At 37.3% G+C, this 14,310-nt stretch overlaps 2 protein-coding genes across 4 annotated transcripts in view; one reads left to right on the forward strand and one right to left on the reverse strand.

The window, feature by feature from the left end:
• Window positions 1-617: 617 nt before the first annotated feature.
• Window positions 618-14,310, forward strand: part of LOC310640979 (uncharacterized protein) — a 237,158-nt gene continuing 223,465 nt past the window's right edge. The window contains exon 1 of the mRNA XM_083363570.1: window positions 618-2,437. Within this exon, the coding sequence (XP_083219696.1) occupies window positions 1,040-2,179 (1,140 nt within the window). The 5' untranslated portion in view covers window positions 618-1,039 and the 3' untranslated portion in view covers window positions 2,180-2,437. The remainder of the gene's footprint in view (window positions 2,438-14,310) is intronic.
• TSC22D2 (TSC22 domain family member 2) overlaps window positions 6,766-14,310 on the reverse strand; it is a 33,928-nt gene continuing 26,383 nt past the window's right edge. For 2 of the 3 annotated variants that reach the window (XM_083364567.1, XM_083364566.1), the window contains 2 exons: window positions 11,575-11,626; window positions 6,766-8,116 (listed from right to left, as the gene is read on the reverse strand). In XM_083364567.1, the coding sequence (XP_083220693.1) occupies window positions 7,856-8,116; window positions 11,575-11,626 (313 nt within the window). In that variant the 3' untranslated portion in view covers window positions 6,766-7,855. The remainder of the gene's footprint in view (window positions 8,117-11,574; window positions 11,627-14,310) is intronic. The other variant, XR_014492739.1, reaches the window with a different exon arrangement.

Genomic DNA, 14,310 nt, shown 5'->3' on the forward strand with positions numbered 1-14,310 from the left:
TACAATTAGATCATATTATAGATTATAGATCAGACATGTCAAACACAAGGCCCGGGGGCCAGATCCGGCCTGCGAAGTGGTTTCATGTGGCCCCCGAAGCCATCCTGGAAACAGTGAGGGAACAGTCCCCTCTGCCTTGGCCCTGGCTCAGAGACCCTCCTTCTGCCAGAGATCCCCAGATCTGTCCCACTCCTGCCCAGGCCCCCATAGGCACCCTTGATGCCAATGATGTAGAGCTGGCCATGCCCACCCAGTAGGCCATACGCACTCCAGCTGCGCCCATCCAGTAGGTCACGCCCACCCTGGCCATACCCCCCCCCCCGAGGGCAACCACAATGCTGATGTGGCCCTCAATGAAATTGAGTTTGACACCCCTGTTATAGATGATAAATGATAAATTTCCAAAATGCAACATGTCTTTTCCAGTATCTGAATGTTACTTCCAGTGATATCTGCATATTATATGAAAGATGGCACTGTTTTAAACTCAAACTGTGTAATAGAAAAATCATATTGCAAATTAAGTTAGTTAAAAGTGATTTGAAAGTAACATTCACTAAGTTGCTGTAAGATTCACGTGCTCAAAAATTGTACACAGTATGACTTCCGGTGGCTGCGCGGCGCCGGAGACAGCCTTCCCGGGCTGCCCGCGGCTCAGCTGAGTGATTTTCGCCCGAAACAGCGCCGATCAGCTGTTCGGGCGAATTTGAAGCCCCCTCCTCGGGAGAAGAGGAGGGGGTGAGGCCCCAGGTAGGGGTCGAGTTCTCCGGGGCCGCCTGAGCTTGTAGCTTGGGCGGCTGAAGGATCGAACTCCCCCGTAGCCTGGGTCGCTCCCAGCTGGCCAGCGCCTCTGCTCCTGATTTCATGGAGCAGAGCCAGGCGTCTGCGACCACCCCTGCCTGAAGGAAGGACTATGGAATAAAAAGAGCAGGCAGAGTGGTACAAGAGGAAAAGGTGAAGAGGATTATTTTATTTTACTCTCGAGCTTGATGGACTTTTTAAACTTAAAGTGAAAGTGCGTCACAATTGAAAGTAAAAGATGGCGGCTAAACCTCCCCCTAAAACTCTTCGGAGTGCTGGAACTTCTCCGGTGCAACAATCATCATTGCAGGCATTGCATCCTCCTGATGTATTGACATCGAAGGATTTACAAGATGCTCTTGAAAAACATACCCAGGTAATTTTGGAATCAATGGGTGATAAATTTGCACAGATGGAGGAGAAATTGGAGAAGTTGGAGGAGAGAATGGAGGAGAGGATGGAACAGAAGTTCAGTGTGATGAAGGTAGACATTTTGTCTTCAGTGTATAAAGTGGCTGAATGTGTGGAAGATTTGGATGAAAAAGTGGAAGATTTGACTCAAAAGAATGCCATATTAGAAGCAAAAGTATTGGAGAATGAAGATTTAAGAGACAAAATGGATAGAGAATTGAGTCTTGCTCAATATTTCCAGATGCAGTTTGCCATTAGAATCAGAGGTTTAAAGGAGAATATTAAGGAAGATCTAAAGCAGCTGGTTTCTGAGGCTCTCGAAGTGGTATTGAATCAGCCAGCATCTGAAATAAAAGGAGGCATGGATAAAGTGTTTCGTGTGAACTCATGGATTGCTAGACAGAGAAAGTTGCCTAGAGATGTGGTGGTTTATTTTGCAAAAAGGGAAATTAGAGATGAAGTTATACAAGCTGCCTATGATACTAAAGTTGTGATTGCTGATCAAGAAGTTCTGGTTCTAAAAGAAATTCCTCCAAAGATTTTAAGGAGAAGGAAGGATTTTACATTTCTTGTGCAAGAGCTCAAGCAACGAGATATAAGGTTCAGATGGGAGATCCCAGCTGGGTTGATGGTGATGCATGAAGGTAAAAGGTACCGTCTGGTTACTGTGATGCAAGCGTGTGATTTTTACAATAATGTTTTAAAAGCAACCCCATTAACACTTCTGGAAGCTGCAAAGGGATCTGGAGAAGGAGAACATCAAGAGGCTGAAGATGGACAGACAGAGGAGAATGGTGCTGGAGGAGATCAAGTTACAACTTCTTTGGATGATCCCAGAGAACAGAGGGTGACGCGTGCTGCTTTAAAACGATCAAAAAAGATAAAAGAACAAGATCAGCAGAAGTCTATGGAACTTTCACAACGTACTTACAGCCAAGCAGTGGGAGGTGGGAAGAGATTTGGGTGAGGAATGTAAAATTTACACAAGCTTGAAATCTAAGAGAGAATTTTTACAAAATGTTTTATAGATGGCATTTAGATCTTAAAAAGCTAAGTATGTATCTGAATTATTAGCCTAAATGTTGGAGGTGCGGTGACGAAGACGCAATATATTTTCATATATGGTGTACTTGTAAAAAGGTTAAGGCTTTTTGGATAAAAGTCTGGTGGAACATACAGAAGATTTTTAAACGGAGGTTAAAGTTTTGTCCGCAACTTTTTTTTTGTTGGGAATAATTACAGATGCTACAGTTGTGGACACTAAGTTGATGTTGAATTTAATTACGGCAGCAAGACTTTTGATAGGTCAGTACTGGAAGAAAGAGGAACTGCCGACCATAGAAGAGTGGACTTTAAAGGTTTCCGACCTGGTTGAAATGGCGAAGATTTCGGCCTATTTGAAAGATTACTTGCAAGAACGCTATATTATGGAAGGGAGAAAATGGATTGAGTTTATCCAGAACAAGTATAGGGTTAAGAAGTTTCATGTAGTATTTGAATAAGTCTTCTTTCTTTTTTTCTTTTTCTTAGTTTTTTTATATATATTTAATATTACTAAGGTTTGTTTTATCCTATATAAGCTAGAGAGTGATAGATTTTAGAGTTTATGGTTGTTAGTATATGGTTGTTTATGATTGTTTTTTTATATATATACCTTGTATTTAGCTCTGGGAAGTCGGGGGGGGAGGGGGGGAGGGGGGAGAGGAAGGGGGGGAGGGAGAAGGGAGGGGGAGGGGAGATTTTTAAGGGAAAAAATGTATGTTAAAACTTTTCAATAAAAAAAAATTGTACACAGTATGGTGCCCTGTGCCCTGTGACAAGATCAGTGGTGGGATTCAGCCAGTTCGCACCTGTGTGGCAGAACCGGTAGCTAATTTTTTGTTGCCCAGGCCCAGAATGGACTTCCGGAAGCGGCATCCACACAGAGAACTGGTTGTTCACATATTTGAATCCCACCACTGGACAAGATCTCTCTCAGCTATATAGTAGATCCAAGTCCCATGAAGATTTGTGAGGCTGAGAGGTTGTGGCTGGATCTTGGAGATGTTATATGATTCTTTGAAAGGCAGGAAGTGTCATTAATCTTGAAAGAAGCAGTGATTATCATCCAATCTTCCATTCTTGGGGAAGCTATTAGAAAAAGTGGTGGGACCTCAGTATCAGAGTGTCCTCAAGAAAATGAATTTTCTGATTTTTACATCTGGATTTCAGGTAAAGTGGATAGTATTAATCTCTCTGATAGGCACTGGATGAGGATGTACATGCCTCTGAGCCCTATTAGGATCTACCTTGGTAGATTTTGATACTGATCATGATACCCTTCTGAAGAATTTTGGATTAGAGGAACTGTTTTGTGATGGTTTTGCTCCTTTCTTAGTGGGCAATTTCAGTCACTGGTGAGATGGTAGAGTGGCTGATTTGATCTGATAGCTCCTCCAATATAGGATGCTGCAGGGCTCAGTTTTCTTCATGCTATTCAACATCTATATGAACTCTTGGGAAAGATCATCTGTAGCATGCAGTCAATATCAGTACGCTGCTACTAAATAATGCGGTATCATCCCAGGCTGAGCTGGGTGGGAATATTGTGGAAATCTGACCCATTGCTTGGATCAGGATTCTTCAAACCTGGCCCTTTTATGACTTGTGGACCTCAACTCCCAGAATTGCTCAACCAGCGTGCCTGGCTGAGGAATTCTGGGAGTTCAAGTCTACAAGTCATGAAAGGGTCAAATTTGAAGACCCCTGGCCTGGATGATCAAAACAAACTCAGACTGGATCCTTATAAGACAGCAATGTTATTTACCAGTGACAGATCTGGCTCTAGTTTTAGCTCTCATTGGGATAGCAGGCCTTTAAAGATGCAGATCCACAATTTGGAGAGTGTCATTTCTTGCAGTTTCCGTTGGAGAAGCAGGTGGAAAATGTGACCAAGGGGAAATTTGCCCAGCAACAGCTGGTGACTATTTGCAGGACTATCTGCATGAGAATAGTCCTGACCACAGTTAATTCATACCTTGTCACCTCAAGAGTAGAATTATCACATATCTATGCTAGGCTGCCTTTGAAGACAATCACAGTTTTAATTGGTCCAAAGCACAGAACTTCAACTATTTACATTTCTATTATCAATATACTGGTGAGTGATTTGTTTCCAGATCCAACTCAGAATGTTGGAGGTCACTTTTAAATGATACACAGCTGGGCTCTCGAATGCCTACAGAAGCATCTCTCCAGTTAAGAACTAACTCGCTTGCTAAGTTCTTGCAGGAAGGAATTGAGGATCTTCACCCCTCATGATGTTTGTGGGGGTTTAATGTTTGCCCTTTGTGTAGCCGATTCCATGCTATGACATACCTGGACTCTTGAATACGGAATGCTCTAAACCTCCTTGAATTTCACAAATTGTTAAAAGCCAAATGTTCCACTATGCATCTGGGCATAATGATGCCCAAGCCACTTTGTAGTTAATTGCTTGTTTTGTTTTCTCATATGTAATTCTATTAAATCTTTTAAGCAAGACAGTACAAGCTAACACAAACTGAAAGAAAGAAAAAAGAAATTAAAGAAAAAGCAAACTGTGTGAAAAGGAAAATAATTAAGGAAAACTAGAAAAGAAAGAACAAGGTGTAAGGAAATGGCTTTGATACAGTATTCTTCACAGCAGTAATAAGTACAAATATATTTTAACCTCTCTCATTCTAACATTACATCATATTACTCTTCTTTCTATAATCTATCCTGTCTAATCACTAAAACCGTAAGTCACAATTTATTTATTTTTCATTTTTATACAACCCCCCACCACCACGAATTTCCAGTCAGCAACAAATGTAGATAATGTCTTTTCTCTAATCAAAGAAGTTAAATTTATTCATGTCAGGAAAATCTCTCAACTTCACTAGCCATTCCTCCATAGTGGGCAGTATTGAATGTATCCATCTCTGTGCATGTAATTTCACTGATGTGAACATATTAAAATAATTTTCCACAGCTTTTTTCTAATTGTTTATCCATTAATCCTCAAAAGAAAAGTTCTGGCTTCAGTTGAGTATTAATCTTTCAGATCACCTGGATCAAAGTATGTATTTGGATCCAAAATTTTTAAATTATGCATGTCTTTTATTTTTGTTATACATATCCCTATTTTAAGCTACTTGGGGTCCCATAAAAAGGGGCATTAATACTTGTCACTTGGCTCCCTGCTACACCTAGCTTTATACAGTTAAAAGTTTAAGATACAAAACCAGAAACTTTCTGCTGCACAAAGATTCCTTTACCTCTACTTCTAGTACTGCTAGATTCCTTTTAGAAAATGAATGATGGGTAATTGCAGCTTAATGCTTTCTTTGGAGTGTGTTCACCTGTCCATATCATGGACAAAGATAAGAAGGAATAGTATAGAATTGGAGTGGATGAAAGCAGTATCACATTAATTCCCCCAAACTTTCTAAAAATATGCAGAGTAAAATCCAGAATGTGCTACAGGTAATCCTTGACTTACAACCACAGTTGGGTCATTGATCAGAATTCATGTTGCTAAGCAAGGCAGTTGGTTAAGTGAATCATATGGTTGTTAAGTAAATTCAACTTACCCCATTTACTTTGCTTACTGGAAGCCGGCTGGGAAGATAGCATATGGTAATCATGTGACTCTGGGATGCTGTAACCATCGCAAATATATGCTACTTGCCAAGCACCTGAATTTTAACCGTGACAATGGGGATGCTGAGATGCTTGTGTGTGGATCAGTTGTAAGTCACTTTTTTCAGTGCTGTGATGACGTCAAACAATCGCCAAATGAATGTTAGTAAGTCAAGGACTTCCAGTATTCCTCAGAGCCCCAAAATAAACCAGTGCAATTTTGATGCTTCACAAATCTAATGTACAACTTAGTAGCAGATTGCATTCTGTTAGTAATCACAAACATGGCCCACGTATTTAGGTTTCATACACCTACTGAGAAAAAAAGCAAGTGTCTCCTGGGCTCTGGTGCGTCACTTAGGTGAGATGGGCAGTATAGAAATTTAATAAATAAAATAAAAAATGTTAAAACCCTTTCCATTGCAATTTCTATTAGCATGAAGTTTATTCAAAGTTTAATAATTTGTGTGCAACCTATTCCTTAAAATCTAATATACCTAGATTATAACCAGCGTCACAGCACGTATGGATATCACCTTGAATGTTTCTCTAGAACACTAACCTAAGGATCTTCTGAATATATTTACAGCCAGACCTTTCAACAAAACTGCAGTTTAATTTCAGAAAGTGTTAAAATATATTGTACATCAACCTCTGACATACTACGTTAGTATATACAAATGGTCTTTTGAAACTGTATTTATGAAATGTACATTTTAATTTAAATACTCAGTATACACTGCACTTAATCTGCATGTTGCATTTATTAAATACATTAAAATCTGCAATGTAACAAAACGTTTTCTGCATACGAAATTCAAAACACCATTTTAAATGAACAAAAGATGGCTCACTTCATTTTTTTAAACTAGTGCATAACACACCAGCTCAGCTCCACCACACTAGCTGTTCTTTCTTTTTTTTTAATTTGACATTGTTCACAGACTATTACATATCACAATAAGAGTGCTGGATAAAACATGAGGTACGAAAGTGGTTCAAAGATTATAGGTCATGCAGATCATGCTAGACAGCAAAGAAAATGTGAATGAGAACACTAAATAAAAATACATAAAGAATGTGCATTATAAAATAAAAACTCAATTACACAGCTTTGCTTCTTTGGTTACAAAGTAGGTTGAACAATTTCACAGCTTTTTATTCCCCCCCACCCCCCAAAAAAATCATACGAAATGTCAAAAAGCAGAGGAATCATGGCAATTTCTCTATTAGAAAGTAGAAACAGAAATGAGCGAAGTTTTCTTCATCAAAATAGCCCATCAATTATTATATCACAATGACTGGCGACTACCTGTACAGATGCACTATGGTCTTCATACTTACACTATACAAAAATTTACATTCAAGCTGGATCTTTAACTACTGAAAATAAATACCAAAAGGTAAATTGCCATTAGTGTTAGAAATAGGCCAGGATTCTTTTGTTCAATTATTGCCTAAACATTTTTCTATTAAACTCAATCCTGTCTATCAAGTTTTACTGATACTTACATTTATTTTTTTAAAAAATTAAAAGTTCTGTGACATTGTTCATGTACATTATGAATAGCAGCCCTGTAATAAATAAAACAAATAAATGAAACTAATGTAGGCAAATGTTACTTGTCATTTAAAGAACAGTGGCTCTAAAGATGGGTCTGTGTGAAAATCCAAGGCTCAAAGTAATCCATGAGTAACGGAAACCTTGAAGAGCCTTACTAAAGCTCTTAAAGATCTCCACTCATGTGCATCAAACAAATGCAGATTTTTGCATTATAACTCCTTCTACATTTTCCCTTGTGCACTGATGGCATAATTGGACACCAACTGTGTTGTATGACATCTCAGTGAGGGAAAGCGCTTGCAGAATGATTGTCTAATACTGAAAAGGCCAAAACACACAACTGAAGCATGGCTACCTGCTTTCATATAAAGTGGAAAGAAGACCAGTGGCACACAAGGACAGATTGCTTTCAGTTCTTAATGAGGCAAGAAAGCTTTATGCTGAGGAGACATTCGGCTGCTGTGGAGGTTGCGTTGGCTGTGGAGGCTGTGCTATCACTGTTTGCTGTTGAGAAGCGCTACTTGGATTGGCCTGTTGGGTTGAGAGTTGTGATAACTGATCATTGTTTGAAAGAGATTTTAACAGTGCATTTTCCCGTTCAAGTAAAGAGTTTCTTTCAACTAATTCTTTTATTTGTTCCTTCAGTACTTCTACTTCTTCTCTGACTGCATACATCAAATGGCTTTTCACCAGATCCTGTAAAAGGCAAACCAATAATTAGAGAATTTCATATCAAGCTATTATTTAACTCCAAATAGTTGAATAAAAACTCCATTAAGAGCTTAAGTAAGAAAAATAAAAATATCAAGAAATCTTATGTACACACATACCACTTATATATATAACAGTATATATTTAATACTGTTAAATATATAAAGTAAAATATCTTGTTTTGGGGGGAAAATAACTATTCTTAAAATCATGCTACATATTAAACCAAATATGTTTATTTTCATTTTACTCAAAAGGAATCATGGCTCAATTGGAATATAATCCATGGTGAGACGTTATGATACTTCTGAAAACTTAGCCTATGCATTTTGCTAATAGTTAACGTCTCCACAGATATGAGAGAGAACTCTTCACTGATTCTTAGCTACTATTGTGAGTAGGAGAAATTCAAGAATGTGCTTATTTTTCTCAATGCACTGCTTCTTGATCTGAATTAAACTCCTCAGGTTTACTTTTGAAGAAATGAAAATAATAAACCAATGTTATATACGTAGCATAGATTGCTGGCTTTTTACAGGTAGTCCACTTAGCAACTGTTACAAAGTAACTTTTTAAATTTAACAACATACAAATAGTTACAATAATAATAAAGTTTGAAGTATATGGATATCTTTCTAAAAAAAAGTGCCATGATTTCAATTAGGCCCTTATTCCATAGAGAGCCTTCCTATGGAATTCTTTCAATGTGGCTATCAGTAATATGTTAAAATATAGTTCTGTATTTTGAAATTTCAATTTGATTCAAGGATCTAACTGTACCAAATCTAATACACTGACTCCCTAAGTGAGTTCCTCTTGGAAGACAAGTCTGAAAATTTTGCCCATCATCCATCCATCTTATATTTTTACAAATATTAATCAGCAATCATAAATATAGAAACTGTTCATTAATAACAATATATAATAATATTCTAATCTACCCAAAGTGTATTATTTTTCAATATGAAAGGTTATTTTGATTTCTACTACTTTGTAGTACAAATAGAGAAAAATATACTGTACATCTTTTTTTGTATTTATTTATTTATTTTCTGTATAACCTGGCTGTCAGAGAAGCAAGAAAATGTAGTTTTCGGAAATGTAACCTTGTTGATCTATGTTTAAAAACTAAAAAAAACTTATCTTACATTTTTATAAACCAAAAGTAAATTATTTGAGTCATCATAAGGTAAAGGTAAAGATTCCCCCGCACATGCATGCTAGTCGTTTCCAACTCTAGGGGCCGGTGCTCATCTCCGTTTCAAAGCCGAAGAGCCAGCGCTTGTCCGAGGACGTCTCCGTGGTCATGTGGCCGGCATGACTAGACGCCAAAGGCGCACAGAACGCTGTTACCTTCCCACCGTAGTGGTCCCTATTTTTCTACTTGCATTTTTACGTGCTTTCGAACTGCTAGGTTGGCAGAAACTGGGACATGTAACAAGCGCTCACTCTGTTACGCGGCACTCGGGATTTTATGTAAATATTATTACTAAAGAGCTGACTAATAAATTTAAAAAAGGGATGCAGTGGCTCAGTGGGTTAGGACGCTGAGCTTGTTGATCAGAAGGTCGGCAGTTTGGCGGGTCGAATCCCGAGTGCCACGTAACAGTGAGCGCCTGTTACTCGTCCCAGCTTCTGCCAACCTAGCAGTTCGAAAGCATGTAAAAATGCAAGTAGAAAAATAGGGACCACTACGGTGGGAAGGTAACAGCGTTCCGTGCGCCTTTGGCGTCTAGTCATGCCGGCCACTTGACCACGGAGACGTCCTCGGACAAGCGCTGGCTCTTCGGCTTTGAAATGGAGATGAGCACCGCCCCCTAGAGTTGGAAACGACTAGCACGCATGTGCGGGGGAAGCTTTACCTTTTACCTAACAAATTAAAGAATTTACTTTCTGGAGATGTAACTGTTGCCATGCTCTCTACATGGGGCTGCCCTTGAAGAACATTTGGAAGTTTTATCTGGTGCAGAAAGCAGCGGCTCAGGCAATTAATGGCATTGGTTTTTCAGCACATGTGACACTACTGGATTGTGAGCTGCACTGACTTCCATTGTGCTTCCAGGTGCAATTCAAGGTGTTGACCAACACTGAGCAAAGCTTTGGACTGGGCTATTTATAGGATTGTCTCTTCCCAATTGTTTCTACTTATCCTACTGAGTCTGGCAGGAGGGAAATGCTCTAGGTGTCATCGGCTAATTAGTGAGAGCTGGAGTGGTCCAGGAAGAGGTCATTTTCTGTTGTGGTGCAAGTGGATCAACCACTTGAGATTAAGTTAGTTGCAACATTGCTAGTCTTTTATAAAGCCCTAAAAACTTGGTTTTGTGACAGGCCCAGAAGTCTAATAGAGCCCGTTTCTTGGCTTTGTGAATAGTTATTTTATAAAGCTCAGCTGTCATGTGCTTTTATTTTATATTATATATTTTGTTTTTATCCATTTTGCTGTATGCCGTATACAGTCACATATGTGAGATGGGTAGGTACATAAATAAAGAAACAATGTCTATAACAACTTGAACACTAATGAATATAATTTGTAAGTTCACAAACCAAACAGTTAAATGCATTCTATTTTCAAAAGTAATTATATTTAAATATAACTAATATCCTTATCAAAAATATGGCTAACAAATTAGGCAATTTTAGACAGAATTTCAATAGTACAATAATATTTTACATGAAATAACAAATAATTCTGCCACAGAATTCAAACTGTATTTGTCCAGTTAAAATATTCAGAATGTGAATATTAATTACACAGCAGCAAGTATTAGAATGGACAGTTTTATTGCTAAAAATTTTACAAAAGCCACAAATTATTCAGCATTGGTGCTATTTTGCTCATCACAAAATTGCTAAATGCACCATAAAACTAGTGCAAACCATAATCTCTGCTGCACTGTGCTATTCTTTTATAATTATTATTCTCTACCTATTAAGAAAGGGACGCGGTGGCTCAGTTGGTTAGGATGCTGAGCTTGTCGATCAGAAGGTCGGCAGTTTGGTGGGTCGAATCCCGAGTGCTGCGTAGCAGAGTGAGCGCCTGTTACTCGTCCCAGCTTCTGCCAACCTAGCAGTTCGAAAGCACGTAAAAATGCAAGTAGAAAAATAGGGACCACTACGGTGGGAAGGTAACAGTGTTCCGTGCGCCTTTGGCGTCCAGTCATGCCGGCCACATGACCACGGAGACGTCCTCGAACAAGTGCTGGCTCTTCGGCTTTCAAACGGAGATGAGCCCCTAGAGTCAGAAATGACTAGCACGCATGTGCGGGGGAACCTTTACCTTTACCTATTAAGAATTTGGGACAAAATAGCTATTTATATTAAAATCTCTCAATAATACTCTTACAGTCAGAGACTATGATCAACACTGTAAGCAAGATAAAGTTGTTCAGAGTGAGATGACCGGCACATAAATTTAATAAATAAATAAGTTCCTTACTTACCATTGCCTGTTCTATTTTGTTATCAATGGCTACAACACTCCCACCAGATGCACTGTTTAAAAGAAAAGAAAAGAAAAGTCACATATGAGGTTTGAGATCACCGAAATGCTGTTCAGCAAGTGATGGAAAGGCAAAGTGTTCCATTATAGTTTCATAAGTCAGCACTTTGCATTCAATGTTCTCCTATATTTTAGTGATTGTTACAAACCTCTAAGATTGACGAGTATTAATTCCATATGCTCAGGAACAAGGAAGTGTGGTACCTTCAAATCATAGGCATTATATCCCAGAGAAAGTGAGACATATTTAAATCTCATCAAAATCAATGGGAACTGAAAATACTGAAGTTTTCAATAGAACTTAGACATAACTAGTTCATGCTAGTTTGGGCCCAAGGTATTTATGCCAGTTTCTGGCCCTTGTTGAAACTGAGCACAGACTACCTAAGAGTTTAAGAAAAGAAATATTGCCCACATCCTATTGGCTGTTATGAGCTCCCATATTTGAGCACATTAATATGCAACTGAAATAGTTCATAATCATAACCAAGTCAACCACTGTGTGTTTGAAAGTGACATTCTGATGCAAGTCTGCTAGATCAGTATAAAAATATGTAAAAGCACTTTAGTGGGAAAAAATAACCCAAGGTTTTGACAATAAAATGACACAAAACTGATTGTTAGGAGAGTTCCAACTCACTGTAGAATACCTACAAAAATAGTTGGCTTGATTAGCATGATCCAACACTTTAGCCTTCAGTTCAAGATATATGTTTGGATGTAGTTCCAACATCATCATTGCTATCAGACATTTTACAGTATATAGAACCCAAGTTCAGTTCTACTTAGCACTAATCATGTTTGCGTCATCCTGTGCCATGCTGATCAAAATGCCATCTCCATATGGTTTAGATTTTTAGTACATTTAATAAATTTAATAAATAGCAAAAAATCACTTATTTGGCATATTTTTCAGAAAGGTATTCTACATTCACTACTACAAAGTTATTTTTCATTTCTTAATCTATTATTGGCCAAGGAACTTGGTTTACTTGTAATTATTCATGTTTTTATAATCCAGCATGAAAATAAGGCAAATTCAGTGCTCTCAACTGGATCTTAAAAAAGCTTCCTTCCATACTGATTTTATTTTTAATAATTATGTGATTTTTAAATAAATATATACTGCAAAATCTACCAACATTTCATGATCTTCATACTTTTAATAGTTAATTACAAAAATAATCAGCACTGGTATAACTTCAAGTATTAATATTTAATTATTTTATATATATGTATACTACAATGTCTCCTATGACAAACTATTAGCATTATTAAAAAAGAACAATAAAGAACAATAAACTTCATGAAGTTCTTCACAGTAATATCAAAAGTTGCCTTTAATATTTGCCAAAATTTAACTTCAACTTAGCTTTAGCTTAATAAACCGTAATCAGTCTTATGAGAAGCACCATGTGTCTTGAGAATCTTTAGCCAATTTCAAAAGTAAGAGCATTGTCAAATTGTGATTAATCAGGTGTTGGGGAGCTATTGCTGAGTTGTGAGCTGGCACATACTAAAACTTAATTCGATTTTTTTCAAACATTTAAGGAAAATCATAGGAACACCTGGCTGCCAAACAACGTATCACTTTAAAGCAGGAATATGCATTTGTTCTTTGTATTTACTCTTGCTAAAAATCTGTGAAATCACTTCCAAATTTCTCAGATAAATGATATAAAATTGAAATGATTAAGAGCTTTCAGCACAATATGTTTAATACTTGAATAACATATTTATTTACAGTTGCTCTGGGTGAATCTACACAAATTCTTAATATAAATCTTCAACACTGAAAAGGTATAACATGTCAATTAACATGCACTCCATTTTCCATTGTTTCTCCCTTTCTATCATATGAAATATTTACATTTTCTCTATTTCTGTAATTGGGAGCCACCTCAAAATTCCTTGGTGAGATAGAATAGAAATATACTATATATTCATTATTTAATAGCATATATGAAAGTGAACTATATCAGCCTTCACTTAGAGCAAAGGATTCTTGTTGAAATGTGGACTTTTAGGAAGTTTTTCAAAATAGGCATGAAAGCAAAATGTTCATTTTGTTTCTTTTAAAAGTAATCAATAATAGAAACACCTTTTACATTTATGAGGTTTTTCACACACTCCTTTAAAAGGGAAACAATGTGTTGGTAAGTATTTACGAAGCAGTCTTAACAGTCACTCTAACGTTACACTTGCACAACATCCAGTAATAAATAATAATATTTTTATTACTAAAAAGCCATAGTTGGTGCATTTAATCAAGTTAGATTTCACAATTCTATAATATACATGAAAATATTGTCTAAATGTTTTTAGGTTGCTCTGACGTTTGCATTAAAAAACTTATTTAGGAATATAACTGCATTTACCTATGTTATGAAACATTAGTATTCAATATTTTAAAGTGGAGCAAGTGCAGTCCTATTAAATCTTTTGGGTTCAAGTAGCATTCTGGACCACATGGAAAGAGTAGGAGAAAGGGGCACTGTTTTGTGGAGGTTCTGCTTTTTATTGAGTATGGGCTTCTTCTAATCAGTTATGGAAGATGAGCAATAGAGCTCTTGAATTCTCTATTGGGATGGTACAAGATTCAGTTTTGTCTCCCATTCTATTTAACATCTATATAACACTAAGTAAAAGAAACTATGTTTTAGTTTGGGATAAGAGA

The sequence above is a fragment of the Vipera ursinii genome, assembly GCF_947247035.1.
Source record: "Vipera ursinii genome assembly, chromosome: 5".
In the NCBI taxonomy this organism is placed as follows: Eukaryota; Metazoa; Chordata; class Lepidosauria; order Squamata; family Viperidae; genus Vipera; species Vipera ursinii.